General features: G+C 46.8%; 1 protein-coding gene across 8 annotated transcripts in view; it reads right to left on the reverse strand.

The window, feature by feature from the left end:
• The window catches only part of DLG5 (discs large MAGUK scaffold protein 5), a 120034-nt gene that overhangs the window by 34332 nt on the left and 63808 nt on the right, over positions 1–21894 (reverse strand). For 7 of the 8 annotated variants that reach the window (XR_009536210.1, XR_009536211.1, XM_060126984.1 and 4 more), the window contains 3 exons: positions 6525–6784; positions 4972–5284; positions 904–1088 (listed from right to left, as the gene is read on the reverse strand). Coding sequence is in view for 6 of the 8 variants with exons in the window: in XM_060126984.1 (XP_059982967.1) it covers positions 904–1088; positions 4972–5284; positions 6525–6784 (758 nt within the window). In the remaining 2 variants the exon portion in view is untranslated. Of the gene's footprint in view, positions 1–903; positions 1089–4971; positions 5285–6524; positions 6785–9790; positions 9895–21894 lie in introns of all 8 variants that reach the window. The other variant, XM_060126988.1, reaches the window with a different exon arrangement.

Genomic DNA, 21894 nt, shown 5'->3' on the forward strand with positions numbered 1-21894 from the left:
TCAATGACCAAGTCCTCACTTATCGCCATCATCATCATCATCACCACCACCACCACCAGCAGGGCCTCTCCTGGCTTTATTCCAGGCCAAGGGCCAAGTCTACACTCCAGGGCTCCCCTTCACAGGCCCTCACCACCTGCCCTCAGGAGCCCTGCCAGCCGCTTCTCCTGTGACTCACCAAGTGCGCACCCCACTCATGCCACAACCAGTCCCAGCTCTGCCCTGAGCTCACCATACACCTTTGTTCATGATGGTCCCTCAGGCTGCAACACCCATCCCCCCTTCTCCACCTGGAAAAGTGCCACTCGAGCTTTAGTTCTAGCATGAACGCCATGCTTTCTGGGGAGACCTCCCTACCCGTCTCCCCAGTTCCCTTCATGCCCCCACGAATTCACTGTTCACGCACCTCCCTCCCCCCGACCACCCTGTCCCACGAAGCTGCCTGTAGCCCCCGCGGTGCCGGCCCCTCACGGGCATCACACGTGCCCAGGAGCCTCAAAGGCTGTTTCTCTCCCAGGGTCTCCTTGCTCAAGGGACCTAAGATCCTGGCACACGGTAGGTGACCAATGAATACTGGCTGAAAGAACACATTTTTGAAATGTCAGTTGCAACAGAAACCCCCTAAGAAAAAAGCCTGGCCTCATACCACTTCACGGGGGTCCATGCTGTGGACACAGCATGTGCTCAGACTTCTAGGGTGAAGGGAAATGGGAAGTCGAGACATGATGGAAAATGCTAAAATTCTCACTATGAGGCGAGGCTGGGGCATCACCTAGGGTGAGGAGGGACGACCCAGGTCACGCCCACCTTACCTGGAAGGAAGTGGTTATGACTCCGACCCTCCCACAGACCCAGGGCACCGCGGGGAGAGCCGAGCCCATGCGGCCCCGGGGCGCCCCATACCGGATGCTGTCCCGCTCCGCCACGATCTTGTCCCGCTCCTGGAAGGCCCAGTCCCGCCGGCACTTGGCCACATCCGCCTCCTGGAGGGCTTCCTTCAGCTCCTGGCACAGAGCCTTGCACTGCTTTCGAAGGATTTCAGCCTCCTTGTTGGCTCTCCCCACGTCCATTGTCACCGTGTCTTTGATCTGGCGGGGGTGAGGGGCAGGCAGAGGGGAAGGTTACCAGGCCTTCTGGCCCAGAAGTGCCCTCCGACTGGTATAGGAGCTGGGGCTGGACTCTCGGGAGCTGGACGGAGGGAAACACTAGGGTCTCAGCCAGAGCCCGTTCCGACACCGGCCCCCGCCCCCCATGACTACGTGTTCCACAGCCACGTTCAGACCCCTAGCGATGCTATATTAGGGTCCGCCCAAACTCTCACAGAGCCAGGACCAGGGGCCCAGGTGGAATGCCCCTGGAGGGCTCCTGCCAGACCCTGCCCTGCCACTCACGTGGTATACGTTTTGCCGAGAGCCCACTACCTCTCCCTAAAGAGCTCTCGTGACAAACGTGACATGAGGCCCCACTGCAGTGAAGGGTGCAGCACTGGTCACCATGCTCCCCACCCGCTGCGTCTACAATACAGTTTTTACACTCCAGCATATGGAGTTATTTCTCAATCTGAAAACACACCACTACGTTTGCTGGTGAAGTCCTATGTGTTTCAGTTCCTTTAAAAAGCTGAGATCTAAAGGATTTGCACCTGGACCCCCCCCAAAGCGTTACACGCTCCATTAAAATTTCAAATCAAACTCTTTGAAGCACTCATACAGAAAGCTCCCTCTGTGCCTCTATAATCCTCAGAAAAATGAAGAATGTGACAAATGACAAAGTGAGTATCTACTGCAAGAGTAACTCCTGGTCCGGCTCAAAGGCTTCCTGAAGAAGCAAAATACAGGCAACACGAGAACGCGCCTCTGCTCAGCCTCCACCTCTCGCAGTACTTCCTCCCTCGCACAGAGCTCCCCCACTTTCTAGCAAATTCAGCTCCCCAAGCAGGACTGGGCATAGGAGATGCAAGTGCATTCAGGGGCAGCAGAAAGACCGGCCCGTCCAAGTGACCAAGCTGGGCTTTCTAGGGGACAGCGGCTCTGTCAGAGGGTCTGTCTTGGGAAGCGACCTGTTATCTGGAAGGACCTCCGTGACACGCAGCAGCGCCCCACAGCTTCCCTGTGGGGGACCAGCCGCCCCGGACGGTAACCACGTCCTCCTGACGCCGGCGAACCTTCAGTGGACTTGGCCTGCCCGTGGTCAGAGTCTGGACACCGGCCCTTGTGAAGGAAGCCCCTAGATGTGCCCACTTGGAAAGGTGAGAAGCAGGGAAGAGAGGGGTCAGAGCTGACCTGGTGTCCAGAGTGAGGCAAAGACCCTGACAGGCCCCCCCGACTGCCCCCTCTTTGCACAACCCACTCTGGAGAAGCAGGGAGAGGGAGGGCAGTGGCAGAGAAAAGAGGGTAAATAAAGAGCGAGGTACAGAGAGAAGGGAGGACCGTGTAGGAAGCCACCACGGGTCAGAGGGAAAAAGAACCACCGCCCCGGCTGAGCGGAACGAGGACAGTTCTGAGACCAGGAAGCTAGCCTGGCTGAAGGACCACCTCAGCCAACGCCCCACCAACACCACCACCACCAAGAAGTGGCTGCTGGAGAGGGGCGGGATCAATCCCCAGGGGTCTCGCAGGCCACGGGGAGATCAGACCCTCCTGCCCACACCTCAGAGCCAGGATGGCCCAGGTCACAGGCCTGGCCTACTCCGGCCAGGCGGGGAGTGGTCGTGCCCCAGAAGCCAGATAAACTCAAGAAGGAGCCGAGGAAAAAAAGGAAAAAGAGCGACCACATGGAATGTACCCGTCAGATAGAAGGTATCAACCGGTTTCAGAAATGTTGAAATGTGTGTGCATTGGCGGAGAAAGTACATCTTGGAATTCAGGAATTATATTAGTACGATTTGCTGATGATATCAGCAGATGATATTGGCCAGAGGTGGTTTGATGTTGGTAGAGTTTCCTCTAGAAATAAAAAATTGGGGGAAAAAAAAAAAAAAAGAAGGAGCCGAGGGTTTCAGTTCTGGAAGCTGCAGGGGTGGGGGGCTGGGGCTGTCCTCTCTTGCCTGCTGACTGGGATGGGTGCCCAGAGAAGACTCCTGCCTCAGCTGACAGGCAGACTTCACACGCTGCCAGGGCACTCCTGCCGAGGCCCGGGAACCGGGCTCCAGGCGGGAGGCACACATGAGCAACGGGAGGGGGGTGACACAGGCCACCAGATCTGGCACCACGGGGCAGTCGGGGGTCTTCCTCCTCCTCTGTGCTTCCACATTCCTACAAAGAGCACAACTGCTCTTTGCCCCCCTTGCTCCCTGGGGGGCATCCATCATCTCAGCCCCCTCCAGGGGGCTGCTGGCCTATCACAGGCTCACCACCTTCTACGGGTTTAACACACTGTCCTCGACTTTTTAGCTTACTGACCGACTCAGGCATTTTTAATGTTTTATTCTTCATCATTTTGTTTTCGTTATTTGGTATCAACATTTTCCCCAACAATTAAGCTCTCAAACCAGAATGTGAAAGTGAGGTGACATTTTCTCCAGGGCAATTACCAAGTCCTAACGCATTATATTTGCTCATTAAGAATTTCTTCATTCCAGTCTTTTAAAAATTGCATCAAAGAAAATATTCCTTTTCACAATGGCTTTCACCTTGATGGTCTGGAGAAGTCTCACTCCCTTTGTATGAAATTATTGCTGTTTGGCCCATTTTTGCCTATGAAAACAATCTTATAGGATGCACCCTAATCCTAACAGGGTAGGAAGGTTCAGATGGGCATAAAAATAATCCTAATAATAAAGACTCAAATCATTCCTACTTTATGCAGATATTATCCTAAGTGTGTTTTCAATGTTAAACCATCTGATCATCATGACCACACTGTGAAGCAGATGCTGTCATCATTTCCAGTTTGTAGGTAAGGAGACTGAGGCCCAGAGAGCTAGGAGAGGTAAGAGGTCACATGGCTGAGGAGGTCCACACTCCAAACACAGTCCCCAGCACGGCCTGGGCATCAGGCAGCATCACAGTCTGCAGAGAGGCCCACGAGGCCCTGGCCGCCCCTCGGGCATCAGCCCTGCCTCATGCTCGGTCCAGAGGGCCCTAGCTTCAACAATCCACGCACACACTGTCCCTTACTAAGCTGCCGGACCTTTAACACCTTGCTTTTCACTTCTCACAGGCCAGTTTTAAAGCCTTCATTCTAACTGACCTGCACCAAGTAGAAGGGAGCGGTATGAACAGAGAACTATTCCGATGGGAAGAAAGTCTGCTCTGATCAAGTTCAGCAGCTCGAAACAGAGCCACACACAAACTAACCGAATGGGAAGGCAGTCTCAAAGAGGGGAGTCCACAGGCCTGTCCAAGCCCCAGCAGGGCACACCTGGTCTTGGGGGTAAGCAGCGTCACTGATGAGGCCTGGCTGGTCAGGTAGGAAAGATGCAGAGAATCCCCACTGATCACTCGGGAGTCAAGCTCAGTGCCTCAATTCCGATGCTGCTGAGCGCCACTCCCCTGACCCTGGAGGCACGCACCCCCCACCCCACCCCAGGGAGCAAGGCTTGAGAAGAGTACTGGGCTCAACCTAGTAGAACAGCTTCCCAGGAGCCCAGACCACCCCTCTAAAGAGCAGACTCCTCAGGTGTTGGGGTGAAGGAACACTGACTGTGCCCTTCTGGACTCACAAGGCCAAAGGTACCTATGGCTTTGGGAACGTGGCCCTGGGATCTTGCTTCTTAAGGAGCAAGCCCTTGAGCTGACTTCCAGCAAAAGACTGATCTACCATCACATCAGCTGTCAGCTCCGGACACCCAGGACCACAGCTGAACCTCACCTGTGTCCCCTGCAGCCCGAATAGAGCTGGGCACCGAGTGTGAGCTCAGCAGTTACCCAGGAGGCATCCAATAGCCCAGGCAGCAGCAGGCTGAAGGCTGCTCCCTGCTCCTCTGGACACCTGGGCGTCACAGCCCTCTTTCCCTCGCCACCTTCCTACCTGTCGCAGCGCCTCCATCTCCTCGCTGGCCGCCTGCTTCTCAGACGTGCTGCTCTTGAGCTTGGACTCAGCCAGCTCCACCTCGGTCTGCAGCTTGTCCAGCTCGGAGATGACCTGGTCGCGCTCGCTCATGATGAGCTTGTACTCGCTGTACACCGCATCCCGCTCCTCCTTGTACTTCTCTGACTCCTTGGCAGTTTTCGCCTGTGTGGTCCTCAACTCCGTCAGCTCCGACTGCAGCAGCTCCATCTCCCACTGCAGGTCCTTGTTCTGGGCCGTGGCCTTGTTCAGCTCGTGGTGGATGGCCTCGAACCTGGCGGAGAGAGGCAGCCAGGACGAGGGCATGGGGACCTGCCCAGCCAGCTCTGCCGCACCGGACAATCGAGCGTGAAGTTTTGAACGCGGTCATTCTCCACACCCCCAAGAGAGAAAAGTGATGAAGGACCAGGACCCCTGGACCGGGAATTTTTCTCAGCCTTTTACAAATACTGGAAGATGGACTGAGAATTTCATGCCCTCTGCTCTACTGGAAATAACAGTGTTACTTCTTCCACAGTCAGGCTACGTTACCTTTAAAAATAAGAACAAAACAAAGCTAGAATCACAGCCCATGAAAGACAAAAGTGGCCTGAACAATCGTTGAGTCTGAGCGCCTCATTTTACAGATACAGGGGATAAGGCCTCGAGACACAGGTGCCTGGCCCAACGCCTCCAGGTTAGCGTGAGAGCACCGCTCGGTCCTTCCAGGCCAGGAAGTACCTGCCATGCAGGCGGCCCTGCAAATTACAGCCTGCAGCTCTAGAGCAGCATTTCTGAGTGTGGGTTCCTTAGAAACCAATCCTGCACAGAGCTCCATTTAAAAAAAGTGTGCTCTCTGATGACTGATGTTTGGGAAAAACACTGCATTCTGTTCCCTCTTGGGAGATTCTAGCGCACAGTATCGGAGTAAAGGTTCTGAGAAGTCCTGCAGCACAGACACCTGTTTGTGTGCAACCCGGCAATTCCCAAACCCTTTTAAAGCCAGAGAACGCTTTTCATATAAACCTGATAAGCACCCCAGAGAACAGGTATTCTGCAGGAACGTACCTTAAGAAACATTGTTGCAGGGCAGGGGTCACATCCCTACAGATTATCTACCTTAACAGAAAGTGCAACTTTAGAAGAACAATGCCTAGGACAATTAACTTTCCTATCTGCCAGGTGGGTGACTGACACAGAGGGGAGAGGCTTGTGGGGTGACCTGAGAAACAGGACGGTCAGAACACGCCCGAGTCGCTCAGATGAAGAAGAAAGGAAGGAGCACATGTGCCAAGACAGTGTCAGGAAAATGTTTCCTGGACGTAAGTAATTTTTGATTGAAAAAGTTCAATTGCTTATTTTTTTTTTTTTTTACCCCCCCAGAAAGTGGCGGAGAGCCTTGCAGATAGGTAACCACAAGCCCACAGAGGAGAGTGGCCCCCGGCAGAGAGGATGCTTCGGCCCTCTGGCCATTCTCTGAGTGCAAGAGACAGGCCAGCTCGCTCGCTCCCCTCCTTGACGGCCTAGGCTCCTACCTCCTCAGGGAGAGGGCGCACTGGTGCTGCAGCTGGATGGCCGTGTCCCTCTGCTGGGTCAGCATCTCCGTCTGCTTCAGAAGGCGCTGGTTCTCCTCCTCTAGCTGCTCCAGGCGGCTCAGGTCCGAGCTGTGGACGGCGACTTTCTCGCTATACCTCTTCCGCAGGGCGTCATAGTCCTTCTTAACCACCTCCAGCTTGTCCATGGCCGTGTCATACAGCTTGTTGAGAATTTCTGATGACCCGTTGTGCTTCAACACCTGGGGACCACAGAGCCACGATTACCAAAGGTCTGAGGGCAGGAGGAAGGACAAACTCGCCTCCGTCTGTCTGGGGGAAGGATTGTTGACAAGGGAGGGGAGGTCACACCCTCTGGCTTTCAGGGGTCTTGAGGTCTGATTCCACAGGCCCCGCTGAGTTGATTCATTCGTTCACAAACATTTCTTAAGTAGTATACAGGAAAGAGTCACCATAGCAGGCCTGAGACTTCCATCCTTAGAAAGGCCTGCTTGCAAGTTGACCCTTAGCTGGCGTCTGGGAACGTGAACAGTAAGCAGTTCCCTGGGCTGATACAAAACTTTCCCGAGTGACAGGAAGGGCTCCCCACGCCTGGACTGGACGAACAGTGTGCTTCCGGCTCAGCTCCTGCTTTCTTCTGGGAGTCTGAAATTTCAGAGCATGCTAAGCAGGGGGTTCCTACGTGGCCAGCTCCCAGTAAAAGCCCCGGGCAGAGAGCATCTCATGGGCTTCCCTGGCTACATTTCACACGTGTTGTCACGATTCGGTACTGGGGGAACTAAGTCTGTCCTGTGAGACTCCACAGCGGGAGGACTCTTGGAACCTAGCACCTGATTGCCTCTGGACTTCACACCATGCACCTCTTCCCTTTGCTGATTTTGCTTTGTGCCCTTTGGCTGAAATAGATTTTAGCTGTGAGTAGGATTATACGCTACGTCCTGTGAGTTCTTCTAGCAAATCACCAAACCTGAGGGCGATGCTGAGGATCCCTGACACAAGTACCTAATACCTTCTAGCCCTGTTCTAAATGCTGGTGATGCCGAACAGACAGTGACGGTGGCCTGTGGACCGCTTATCCTGATGGGCCGATACAAACACACAGAGACCGAGATCGGTAGACAGAGATCAGTTCTCAAATAAAATAACTTGAGAGCATAATAAGGGCTGTCGAGGAAATAAAAAATAAAACAGGATAACGAGCTGGAGAGAGACTTCTGGGCAGCAGAGTAGCTTGTGAGAGAGTCCACAGCCTGAGGAGGTCTTTCTAAGAAGGTGACTTCCGAGCCTGGGTGCAAATGAAGACCAGCAGCCAAGAGCACATGAGGCAGAGAGTGAGAAAGTGCAAAGGCCCTGAGGCAGGAATCACCAGCCATGTCCTAGGCACAAACAGGAGGGCAGGGAGGAGTGACTGGAACCCAGTGAACAAGGAGAAGTGGATTCAAAAAAATGGCCAGAAGGCAGTGGTTAAGGCTCCGCGCTCCCAATGCAGGGGGCCCGGGTTCAATCGCTGGTCAGGGAATTAGATCCCACACGCATGCCGCAACTAAGGAGCCCGCCTGCCGCAACTAAGACCTGGCACAACCAAATTAATAAATAAATATATACTTTTTAAAAAGCATAAGGTTAGGGCTTCCCTGGTGGTGCAGTGGTTGAGAGTCCGCCTGCCGATGCATGGGACACGGGTTCGTGCCCCGGTCCGGGAAGATCCCACGTGCCGCGGAGCGGCTGGGCCCGTGAGCCATGGCCGCTGAGCCTGTGCGTCCGGAGCTTGTGCTCCGCAACGGGAGAGGCCACAACAGTGAGAGGCCCGCGTACCGAAAAAAAAAAAAAAAAAAAAAAGTATAAGGTTAAGAGTGCAGATTTAAAAGAAATAAAATAAAAAGGCCAGAGAAGTCGGCACAGTTTCAAGGCTCACAGCAAAGACTGTATCCTGAGTGAGATGGGAACCATGGGAGGGTTTAAGCAAGAGAGCTTTCTACTCTGAATTACAGGGGGTACTAACGCTCACCCAGGGTGCTGCTCTACAGAACAAAATACAAGATGTGTTAAGAGGTGGTCAGGGCCGGCTGACTTCTGCTAAGCACCTCAGGGGATCTGAGTGAGCCCTTGGGCTGAGGGCTCATATCTCCTGAGCACCCCCGCAGCCCCCCCACCCCATGACACGACTGAGCCAGAAAGGCTTGCTTAACCGTTCCAGGTCCAACAGTCCAGGAATCACCTGGCTCATCCAACATGGACCCTGAGTTATCAGAAGATCTTTGCAGCCCAAAGAACCAGAACCTGGAACTACTGAATATTCCCTGTGGAGGGAGGGTGAGCCCTCAATAAATACGATTAACAGGAAAGAGCTAATTCAAATGTCAGAATCTTTTAGAGGCAAGGAAAGTGAGTTCATTCCTCTGAGACATTAGCTCCTAGGACTACAGATTAATGGGGAAAAAGGGAATCTCAGAAATCAGCTCATTCAGGGCTTTTAGTCTTTTTCCTTTTCTTTTTTTTTTTAAAGCAAAACTCCTTCCTTCAAAGGAAATCTTACGAGGACACCAAACTACAAAACTCACTTTAAAAATAGGTACACAGCTTCCTCGGGCGGTTAAAATCTTCACCATTTTATAAAAATGCGTCACTGTTGCAGATCAGGACTGCATGCTGAGAAATAGTCAGAAAACCACTGACTTAGCCTCACTCGATCATTTAAAGTCTTCTTAAAGACACAATGCAGTATCTTCCAAACATACAGCAAAGCACAGCAAATAAGGTAACAGAATTTTAAGTACCCACCACTTAGCTCTCATCTTAAGGACTGGTTCCAGGACTCCCCACGGATACCAAGATCCATGAATGCTCACATCCCTCATATAACATGGTGTAGTATTTACATACGAACTACGCACATCCTCCCTATACTTTAAATCATCTCTAGATTACTTATAATACCCAACACAACAAAAACGCTATGTAAATATAGCTGTCAGCAAGGCAAATTCAAGGTTTGCTCTTTCAAACTTCCTGGATTTTTTTTTTCCCCCAATCCCTGGTTGGTTGAATCCTCAGATGTGGAACCCACGGATACAGAGGGCCGACTCTACCTTGTCGCATGTCTCAAATTGCTTTCCAAAGATATAAAATAGTACAGGTGCTTAGCCAAAGCCCCCAATACACCCTTCTCTTATCTAGTACCCCTCTCCTCCCCTCCAGAATTGCTCTCCTAACTTTGCTGTCAACCATCACCAGGCACAGTATTTTACCTGTACTACTTCTGTACTCATGAAAGTTCCTAATGGTGTTCCACGTGCTTCCTTCTAGTCAATGCTGCTTTTGAGGTGTAGTCAGTGGTGCAGGTAGTGCTTCACTGTAGGAGTACGGGTTTTTTTTTTTAGATTTTTAAAAAAAATTTATTGAAATATATTTGATTTACAATGTTGTGTTAATTTCAGGTGTACAGCAAAGTGATTCAGTTTTACATATATATATATATATATCTATCTCTTTTTTAGATTATTTCCCAATATAGGTTATTATAAGATATTGAGTATAGTTCCCTGTGCTATACAGTAGATCCTTGTTGGTTATCTATTTTGTATTGTGGATAGATCTTTTTAAATTGAAGTCTAGTTGATTTACAACATTCTGTTAATTTCTGCTATACAACAGAGTGATTCAACCATACATATATATTCTTTTTTATATTGTTTTCCTTTATGGTTTATCACAGGATATTGAATATAGTTTCCTGTGCTATACAGTAGGACCTTGTTGTTTATCCATTCTATATATAATAGTTTGCATCTGCTAGTCCCAAACTCCCAATCCACCCCTCCCACACCCCCCTCCCCCTTAGCAGCCACAAGTCTGTTCTCTATGCCTGCATCACACATTCTCAGTCTGATGGATAGATGTTTACCTCATCTCCATTTTTTTTGCTGTTATAAATGACACTCTTGTGAACCCTGTACACGTCTCCTCTCCCACACCGGTGAGATTCTCCTCTAGGGTGGACACCTTGAAGTAGAGCTAAGGATCAGAATACGGACTTTTCCCCACTGATTGGACGATAGCAAATTGCTCCCCAGGGTGGCTATCCCAATTTATATCCCACCACCTGTGGGCAGGAGTTCTGAAAGTTACTTTCGTCAACACATCCTCACCAAGGTTTCATACGGTCAGGTTCTTCTTTTAGTTTTTACTTGTGATAAAATACACATAACCGTCTTAGCCTTCTTCAACCTCTGAAGTATACATTTCTGTAGCGTTATGTGTATTCACATTGTTGTGCAACCAACTTCCAGAACTTTTTCATCTTGCAAAACTGAAACTCTGTCCCCACTAAACAATTAGCTGTTCCCCCTCCCCCAGCCCCTGGCAGCCAGCCTCCTACTTTGTTTTCTATGAATCCAACTACTCTAGAGGTATATACAGTATTTATAAATAGAATCATATAAAAGGAATCCTACAGTATCTATCTTTTTGTGACTGACTGACTTCATTTAGCATAATGTCCTCAAGGTTCATCCAGGCTGCAGTATGTGACAGAATTTCCTTCCTTCTTAAAGATGAAAAATATTCCATTGTATATATGTACTGCATTTTGCTCATCCATTCATTCGTCAAAGGATACTTGGGATGTTTCCACCTCTTGGCTATCGTGAAACAATCAGATTTCTTTTTTAAGTACTGCCAATCTCATGGACAAAAAATAAGATCTCTTTTTTTAAAAACTTGCTTTTCCTGATTACTAGAAAGACAGAGCAACTCTCCTTATGTTTACTGACTACACACACTTTCTCTTCTATGAATTCCTGTCCATATCCTTTATTTTCCTTTCCTCCTTCCTTCCCCACCTGCCCCTTCCTCCCCCCCTCCCCCTTCCTCTCCCTTCCTTTCTTTCTGCAGAACTTATTTCTAAATTCCAGGTACTGATCCTTTTCCAGTTATATTCATTACAAATAACTTTTCCCAGTATGTGGCTTTTAAATCTTCTTGAGTGCCCTTTGTTACTAAAATTTCACGTTCTAATGTGGTAAAATCTATCAATCATTTCCTTTATGGTTTGTGGTTTGGTTGTTTTACTCAAGAAATTCTTTCCTTCCTACCTTGAGATCATGAGGATACTCTCTCTCATTAGTTTTCTTAAAAAGCGTTAGTTTTACTTTTCACATTTAAATCTTTAAACTATTTATTTAAACTACTGGAATATATTTTTGTATATGTTGCAAGATAGAGATACAACATTATTCTTTTCCATAAATTACTAGACAAAGGAGAACTGGGTCCCCAAGTGCAGTACAAACTGAGGACCCCTGAATTTGTCCAGGTGCAGACAATGAGGGTTGGAGGACAGCAAGGACATCAGCTGACACAGTGCCCACCACTGAGAGATGAGAAGGGCATCCCACAAGGACGTGCCCACACATGCCCAGGACACAGAGCGCCAGTGGAGAGCTCTCCTGCCTTCAGGGTCACATCTGGAAAAGAACCAGCTTCTAGACCAGACTGCCCTGTCTTGTGGGCAGTACCTCAAACATTCCAATTAAAAATCACTCCAAATGTTTTATTCTCTAAACATCTCCAAGCCAGGTGAGAAGCCCAAGGCTCCAAAAGAGCCCCCTGTGGTTTACTACAGAACAAAAGCACTGCTGCCATTCCCAGAGTTTCCCACAAGGTGGCAGGCCTGAGTAGACAGCCAAATGCACTCCCACAGTTGTCCAGCCTTCCAAGCTTCATTCAAGGAACAAACTAGCCCTGGGACTTCCCTGGTGGTCCAGGGGTTAAGACTCCATGCTCCCAGTTCAGGGGGGCCTGGGTTTGATCCCGCATGCCGCAACTAAAACCCGGCCCGGCGCAGCCAAATAAATAAATAAATATTTTAAAAAAGAAGAACAAGAAACAAATTAGTTCTCATCACAAGAAAAAAAATGTGTAACTATGTAAGTTGATGGATATTAACTGGACTTACTGTGGTGATCATTTCACAATGTATACAAATATCAAATCGTAATATAGTACACCTGAAACTAATACAATGTTACATGTCAGTTATACTTCAATTTTTTAAAAAATTTAATAAAATATAAATTAAATATCACCCCACATATTAATAAAATAAAACCTAATTTTAAAGACTGCCTTGAAACAATGCAAAGAAAAACCCTGTTCTGGGCACTGGCCCAGCAGAGCCCGCGTGCACTGGTCCACAACAGTCAACACTGCGGTCTGGCCTCTTCACTGGGAAGTAGCCCCCAAATGCCCCAACCGTGAGGTGCTTGGATGGGGTCTGTATGACAATCCAGAGGCAACTGAGGGCAGAGTGAATCTGCTGCCAGGATGGGTCACAATTTTCCAGTGAGACAGGGTCAATCAGAGAAAATCCCAGAACAAACCCAGAAACAAAATCAGAAAGGTTGGGATCCTTTCTGATGCCCAACCCAGCCCTGCTAACGCAGTCGGATCCGGGATCAGAAGAGGCAACCCTAGGGAGATCAGACTGATACCCTGTGCTGTCTCAGCTTCCCAATCCACAGGTGAAAGCTCTGCATGAGAAGGCCTTGCTTTTTATGAGCTACCCATTTTCCTCAACTCCTAACCTCTCGTCGTAGCCCTGGAGTCACAAGAACAGTCTCTTTCCCATACGACAGCACCCGGATATTCAGAGGCTCATGGGGCCCCTAACACTTCTCAACTTTTCTCTACAAGCAGGGCTGAGCATCATGCCTGTGCTAATGTAATCAAAAGCCTCTGAAGAAATCTGGGAAAACCGCAGTCACAGTTAACTCCAGAGGATTTGAAAAACTCCCCTATCAGTCTACAATTTTTCCTCTTTACTATTACACGATTATGTTCTTGGTAGACAGTGAGGCGCGCACACACTAACAGTCAAATGTTCAGCTTCCCAGCTAAGGCTAACAGTACTCTGAGAGACAGAATAGTTAAATCTGGCTCAGAATTCTAAAATGAAAAAGGTGATACACTTCTCAGCTCATGCAGGCAGCAGTCTTTAGAGATGACTCTCCTCCGGCCTGTGAGGAGGGGGTGAAAGTGACCCAGGGGAGGCACAAACCCAGGGTTTGGTCCCATCCACACACCAAGACAGCCACAGCCTGAGCTGCTCCCCTCAGGGAGGCCAAGAACACAGCTGTCCTTATATCCTGCTCCACACTGGTCAGAAACACTCTGGGCTTCTCTGAGAGCCAAGCTCTTTGAAGACTAAGAAACCCCTTTCTTGGGTTATCTGAGAAAAGAAGTTAACTTTCATGAATCACCAAAGAAATGAATCACCAAAGAAAAGAGTATATTTACTCTTTTTGTCACCTGACAAGGCCAGAAGGAGGAGAGGGAACTTTCCTGGAGCCTTAAGTTTCCCCAATAAATTGGCAGAACCTATTTTTTTAAAAAAAGAAAAGCACTGCTCTGAACCTGACAATTGTACCTTTTAAGAAACAAACTTCAGAAAAACATGCACAAAGGAACATAAGGACATATGTAAGGGTGCCCATCAAAAAGTAATTTGTAACGGGAAAAAGTGCAGACTACCAAGGTTCCCAACACACACAGAATGGGGTTAATAAATTACTGACAACTAAACTATGAAATATCTTGTTGTATGCTCCAAATTTACAGAAAATACAAGGAGACCCATGATATACTGCACAGTTTAAAAAAAAAAAAAAAAAGGCAGGTGGCAGAAAATAAAAACAAAACTTTGTATGTTAAGTATGACATAGCAAATGTCCACAAGGAAATATCACAAGTGGTTCAGAGAGGTCAGTCACCTCCAGGAAGTGACACCAGGGCTGAGGTGGGGGTGGGTGACTTCACTGTCGTTGAAGTTTTTTGTTTTTTAACCAAAGAATATGCATTATTGTAAAGAAAGGAGATGCAAAACTACCCTCTACGTTGCTCCCCGACCAAGGCTTGGCCATCTCCGCCCCGGAACACTTGGGCATCCAGATGGTGCATTCTGACTGCGGTCCCCTGGAGATGGAACTGCCATACTGTGCTCCCCCTGGCCACACACACACACACACACACACATGCACGCATGCTCGCACACATGCAAACACATGAGAAAAACCACCTGTCTGCTGCTCTGGAGAGGGAGAGGTCCCAGGCCCCAGGCCCATGGTGCCCTCCCACACAGCTGCCTCATTTCCTCTGAGATAAATCATGTAGAAGGCTGGGAGCCCACAAATCCCTCAAGCAAACATGCAAGTCAAACAGCACCATTTACCCCCGCAAGGGCCTCTTCAAGTTAACAAGGCGTGGGAGGAACCAGGCAACAAAACCAGCCTTGTCCAGTGAGGTCAACCTTTGGCCCCAGGGCCTGCAGGGAGGAGACCTGTGGCCACCCCCATGTGCCCTGCTTTCTCGGCTGTTGGCCTATCCAAGACCTGAGCTTTTCACAGCCCAGCACCCGTCCTAGACCTGGTGAAAATGCTACGGCGCTGGCTGGGGAGAGCAGGTGGCCTGGCAGCTCAGACACACCCCTCACCCCTCACACCCACCCGAGGCACTGGGCCCTCCTCTCCTGGGCGGGGGGGCCCTGAGGTGGCCCGCAGGCCACTTGCTAAGGGGCACTGGTCCAGCTGAAGAGAACCGGGGAAAGTCACTGACCACTGTAATCAACTACCCCCCCCAAGGGTCAGCGCTATAGGAAAAGGAGAAGAGGAGTGATGTGAGATGGAAGCATCGGGGAGAAAGCCTTCCCAGGTCACTTGTCGGGGGACGGGAAGCGGGGGACAGGAGGCCATCATCTTGGCCTGGATGCGCATACGAGCTGTTTGGGTCCTGAGGGAAGTCAGAGAATGGGAGGCAATAAAACATCATGCCTCAAGAGGGCAGGTTTTTGGTTTTTTATGACCAAGTGGTAACTGGAGCCTTTTATTTTGAGATATAAATCACATACCATATAATTCACCCTTTAAAGTGCACAATTCTATGGGTTTTGGAATATTCGCAAGGTCGTGAATCCACAAAGCTGTGTGGCAACTGCCACTGTCTGACCGCAGAACATTCCCACCACCCCCAGAAGAAACGCGGGTCCAGCACTTTCTCCTTGGTGCCTCACTTCATGCTTCAAGCAACGCTCCCAGAGCACCGCCCCGCCCCGCCCCGCCCCCTCCAGGGCCGGAAGGTTAAAGGGCGGAGGAGAGGAAGGTGGGAGTGAGAGTTGCTTCTCTGAGATGGTGCAGCAGGTAGGCTGCGGACGCCCCTGCTGTGCTGCGGGGCTTTCTGCCCCAGCTGGACTCCTGCTGCCCTGGCCTGCACTCACCTCCCCTTCCAGGAACCTTCCCGTTACCACCGCTGGGCCAGGCCTACCCACGCCCACCACCAGACTTCCCCTACACAACCAAACCCCCTACTCAGAGGGCTCGTGGACAAGACGCCAGCTATCTCCAAGTATATCCAGTTTAGCGGCCTGCACGGAGCCTGGACTGTGTACTCCACATAAGGCTTCAACAAATATCAGAGAAACAAAATAAGGCACAGAAACACATTTTTCAACAGAACATAGTTTATAATGGGAAAATACTGAAACTAGTCCAAGGGTCAGTCAATAGGAGACTGGTTAAATCAATGATGATGCTCCTATGTAACTCAATACTCTGCAGCCGTTAAAAACAAGGAAGGAGAATCTGTATTGAAATAGAAAGATGCATGTGACATATTCAGCAAAAAAACAATGTTAGCAACAAAAGGAACGGTGCGATTCCATTTTCTCAAATACGTTAACAAGATATAAAGGGTTCTATGTGTACAGATATAAATCTCAAACTTTTCAAAGTAACATAGCTATGGTTAGTTATTTCCGTGGAGTGAGACTACACGAATATTCTTTTATTTTTTAAATGTCTCTATTGCTTGATTCTTTTATTGTGTTACAAAATGCATAATTTTATTGAATTTTTGAATTTTATTTATTTCTTTGTACAGCACGTTCTTAGTCAGCCATTTTATACACATCAGTGTATACATATTGATCCCAATCGCCCAATTCATCACACCACCACCCCCACCTGCTGCCGCTTTCCCCCCTTGATGTCCATATGTTTGTTCTCTACATCTGTGTCTCAATTTCTGCCAAACACTGTGATGAGCCAGTTCATCTGTACCATTTTTCTAGGTCCCACATATATGCGTTAATATACGACATTTGTTTTGCTCTTTCTGACTTACTTCACTCTGTATGACAGTCTCTAGATCCATCCACGTCTCTACAAATGACCCAATTCCGTTGCTTTTTATGGCTGAGTAATATTCCATTGTATATATGTACCACATCTTCTTTATCCATTGGTCTGTTGATGGGCATTTAGGTTGCTTCCATGACCTGGCTATTGTAAACAGTGCTGCAATGAACAATGGGGTGCATGTGTCCTTTTGAATTATGGTTTTCTCCAGATATATGCCCAGTAGTGGGATTGCTGGGTCATATGGAAATTCTACTTTTAGTTTTTTAAGGAATCTCCATACTGTTCTCCACAGTGGCTGTATCAATTTACATTCCCACCAACAGTACAAGAGGGTTGACTTTTCTCCACACCCTCTCCAGCGTTTGTTGTTTGTAGATTTTTTGATGATGGCCATTCTGACCCATGTGAGGTGATACCTCATTGTAGTTTTGATTTGCATTTCTCTAATAATTAGTGATGTTGAGTAGCTTTTCATGTGTTTCTTGGCCATCTGTATGTCTTCTTTGGAGAAATGTCTATTTAGGTCTTCTGCCCATTTTTGGATTGGGTTGTTTGGTTTTTTAAAATTGAGCTGCAAGAGCTGTTTATATTTTGGAGATTAATCCCTTGTCCAATGATTCGTTTGCAAATAGTTTCTCCCATTCTGAGGGGTGTCTTTTCGTCTTGTTTATGGTTTCCTTTGCTGTGCAAAAGCTTTTAAGTTTCATTTGGTCCCATTTGTTTATTTTTGTTATTATTTCCATAACTCTAGGAGGTGGATCAAAAAAGATATTGCTGTGATTTATGTCAAAGGGTGTTCTTCCTATGTTTTCCTCTAAGAGTTTTTTTTTATAGTGTCCGGTCTTACATTTAGGTCTCTAATCCATTTTGCATTTATTTCTGTGTATGGTGTTAGGGAGTGTTCTAATTCCATTCTTTTACATGTAGCTGTCCAGTTTTCCCAGCATCACTTACTGAAGAGGCTGTCTTTTCTCCATTGTATATCTTTGCCTCCTTTGTCAATAGATTAGTTGACTATAGGTGCCTGGGTTTACCTCTGGGCTTTCTATCCTGTTTCATTGATCTGTATTTCTGTTTTTGTGCCAGTACCACATCGTCTTGATTACTGTAGCTTTGTAGTATAGTCTGAAGTCAGGGAGTCTGATTCCTCACACTCTGCTTTTTTCCCTCAAGACTGCTTTGGCTATTCGGGGTCTTTTGTGTCTCCATACAAATTTTAAGATTTTTTGTTCTAGTTCTGTAAAAAACGTCATTGGTAATTTGATAGAGATTGCACTGAATCTGTAGATTGCTTTGGGTAGGATAGTCATTTGCACAATACTGATTCTTCCAATCCAAGAACACAGTGTATCTCTCCATCTGTTGGTATCATCTTTAATTTCTTCCATCAGTGTCTCAGAGTTTTCTGCATAAAGGTCTTTTGCCTGCCTAAGTAGGTTTATCCCTAGGTATTTTATTCCTTTTGTTGCAATGGTAAATGGGAGTGTTTCCTTAATTTCGCTTACAGATTTTTCATCATTTTGTATACAGGAATGCAAGAGATTTCTGTGCATTAATTTTGTATCCTGCAATTTTACCAAATTCATTGATTAGCTCTAGCAGTTTTCTGGTAGCATCTTTAGGATTCTGTATGTACAGTATCATGTCATCTGCAAACAGTTTTACTTCTTCTTTTCCCATTTGTATCACTTTTATTTCTTTTTCTTCTTCTCTGAGTGCCATGGCTAGGACTTCCAAAACTATGTTGAATAATAGTGGCGAGAGTGGACATCCTTCTCTTGTTCCTGATCTTAGAGGAAATGGTTTCAGTTTTTCACCACTGATGACGACGCTGGCTGTGGGTTTGTCATATATGGCCTTTATTATGTTAAGGTAGGTTCCCTCTGTGCCCCCTTTCTGGAGAGTTTTTATCATAAAATGGGTGTTGAATTTTGTCAAAAGCTTTTTCTGCATCTATTGAGATGATCATATGGTTCTTATCCTTCAGTTTGTTAATATGGTGTATCACATTGATTGATTTGCATATACTGAAGAATCCTTGCATCCCTGGGGTAAATCCCACTTCATCATGGTGTATGATCCTTTTAATGTGTTGTAGGATTCTGTTTGCTAATAGTTTGTTGAGGATTTTTGCATCTATATTCATCAATGATATTGGTCTGTAATTTTCTTTTTTTGTAGTATCTTTGTCTGGTTTTGGTATCAGTGTGATGGTGGCCTCATAGAATGGGTTTGGGAGTGCTCCTTCCTCTGCAATTCTTTGGAAGAGTTTGAGAAGGATGGGTGTTAGCTCTTCTCTGAATGTTTGATAGAATTCACCTGTGAAGCCACCTGGTACTGGACTTTTGTTTCTTGGAAGATTTTTAATCACAGTTTCAATTTCATTACTTGTGATTGGTCTGTTCATATTTTCTATTTCTTCCTGGTTCAGTCGTGGAAGGTTATACCTTCCTAAGAATTTGTCCATTTCTTCCAGGTTGTCCATTTTATTGGCATAGAGTTGCTTGTAGTAGTCTCTTAGGATGCTCTGTATTTCTGCAGTGTCTGCTATAACTTTTTTTTCATTTCTAATTTTATTGATTTGAGTCCTCTCCCTCTGTTTCTTGACGAGTCTGGCTAATGATTTATCAATTTTGTTTACCTTCTCACAGAACGAGCTTTTAGTTTTATTGATCTTTGCTACTGTTTTCTTTGTTTCTGTTTCATTTATTTCTGCTCTGAGCTTTATGATTTCTTTCCTTCTGCTAACTTTGGGTTTTGTTTGTTCTTCTTTCTCTAGTTCCTTTAGGTGTAAGGTTAGATTGTTTGAGATTTTTCTTGTTTCTTGAGGTAGGCTTGTATAGCTATAAACTTCCCTCTTAGAACTGCTTTTGCTGCATCCCGTAAGTTTTGGATCGTTGTGTTTTGTCATTTGTCTCTATGTATTTTTTGATTTCCTCTTTGCTTTCTTCAGTGATCTATTGTTTATTTAGTAATGTATTGTTTCACCTCCATGTGTTTGTGTTTCTTTACGGTTTTTTTCCCCTGTAATTCATTTCTAATCCCATAGCATTGTGGTCAGAAAAGATGCTTGATATGATTTCAATTTTCTTAAATTTACTCAGGCTTGATTTGTGACCCAAGATGTGATCTATCCTGGAGAATATTCCCTGGGCACTTGAGAAGAAAGTGTAATCTGCTGTTTTTGGATGGAATATGCTATAAATATCAATTAAATCTATCTGGTCTATTGTGTCACTTAAAGCTTGTGTTTCCTTATTAATTTTCTGTTTGGGTGATCTGTCCATTGGTGTACGTGAGGTGTTAAAAGTCCCCCACTATTACTGTGTTACTGTCGATTTCCTCTTTTATAGCTGTTAGCTCTTGTCTTATGTATTGAGGTGCTCCTATGTTGGGTGCATATATAGTTATAATTGTTATATCTTCTTCTTGGATTGATCCCTTGATCATTACTGTAGTGTCCTTCCTTGTCTCTTGTAACAGTCTTTATTTTAAAGTCTATTTTATCTGATATGAGTATTGCTACACGAGCTTTCTTCTGATTTCCATTTGTATGGAATATCTTTTTCCATCCCCTCACTTTCAGTCTGTATGTGTCCCTAGATCTGAAGTAGGTCTCTTGTAGACAGCAATACATATATGGGTCTTGTTTTTGTATCCATTCAGCGAGCCTATGTCTTTTGGTGGGAGCATTTAATCCATTCACGTTTAAGGTAATTATTGACATGTTATGTTCCTATGACCATTTTCTTAATTGTTTTGGGTTTGTTTTTGTAGGTCCTTTTCTTCTCTTGTGTTTCCCACTTAGAGAAGTTCCTTTAGCATTTGTTGTAGAGCTGGTCTGGTGGTGCCTAATTCTCTTAGCTTTTGCTTGTCTGTAAAGCTTTTGATTCCTCCATCAAATCTGAATGAGATCCTTGCCAGGTAGAGTAATCTTGGTTGTAGGTTCTTCCCTTTCATCACTTTAAGTATATGGTGCCACTCCCTTCTGGCTTGTACAGTTTCTGCTGAGAAATCAGCTGTTAACCTTATAGGAGTTCCCTCGTATGTTATTGACCGTTTCTCCCTTGCTGCTTTCAATAATTTTTGTCTTTAACTTTTGCCAATTTGATTACTATGTGTCTCGGCGTGTTTCTCCTTGGGTTTATCCTGTATGGGACTCTCTGTGCTTCCTGGACTTGGGTGGCAATTTCCTTTCCCATGTTAGGGAAGTTTTCGACTATAATCTCTTCAAATATTTTCTCGGGTCCTTTCTCTCTCTCTTCTCCTGCTGGGACCCCTATAATGCGAATGTTGGTGCAATTAATGTTGTCCCAGAGGTCTCTTAGGCTGTCTTCATTTCTCTTCATTCTTTTTTCTATATTCTGTTCCACAGCAGTGAATTCCACCATTCTGTCTTCCAGGTCACTTATATGTTCTTCTGCCTCAGTTATTCTGCTATTGATTCCTTCTAGTGTAGTTTTCATTTCAGTTATTGTATTGTTCATCTCTGTTTGTTTGTTCTTTAATTCTTCTAGGCCTTTGTTAAACTTTTTTTTTTCTTTTTTTTTTTTGCCGTACACGGGCCTCTCACCTCTGTGGCCTGTCCCGTTGTGGAGCACAGGCTCCAGACGCGCAGGCTCAGCGGCCATTTTTCATGGGCCCAGCCACTCCGTGGCATGTGGGATCTTACCGGACCGGGGCATGAACCCGTGTCCCGTGCATCAGCAGGAGGACTCTCAACCACTGCGCCACCAGGGAAGCCCCGCTAAACATTTCTTGCATCTTCTCGATCTTTGCCTCCATTCTTTTTCCGAGGTCCTGGATCATCTTCACTAGCATTATTCTGAATTCTTTTTCTGGAAGGTTTGCCTATCTCCACTTCATTCAGTCGTTTTTCTGGGGTTTTATCTTGTTCCTTCATCTGGTACATAGCCCTCTGCCTTTTCATCTTGTCTGTCTTTCTGTGAATGTGGTTTGTGTTCCACAGGCTGCAGGATTGTAGCTCCTCTTGCTTCTGCTGTCTTCCCTCTGGTGGATGAGGCTATCTAAGGGGCTTGATGGGAGGGACTGGTGGTGGGTAGAGCTGACTGTTGCTCTGGTGGGCGGAGCTCAGTAAAACTTTAATCTCCTTGACTGCTGATGGGTGGGGCTGGGTTCCCTCCCTGTTGGTTGTTTGGCCT

The sequence above is a fragment of the Lagenorhynchus albirostris genome, chromosome 16 (assembly GCF_949774975.1).
Source record: "Lagenorhynchus albirostris chromosome 16, mLagAlb1.1, whole genome shotgun sequence".
In the NCBI taxonomy this organism is placed as follows: Eukaryota; Metazoa; Chordata; class Mammalia; order Artiodactyla; family Delphinidae; genus Lagenorhynchus; species Lagenorhynchus albirostris.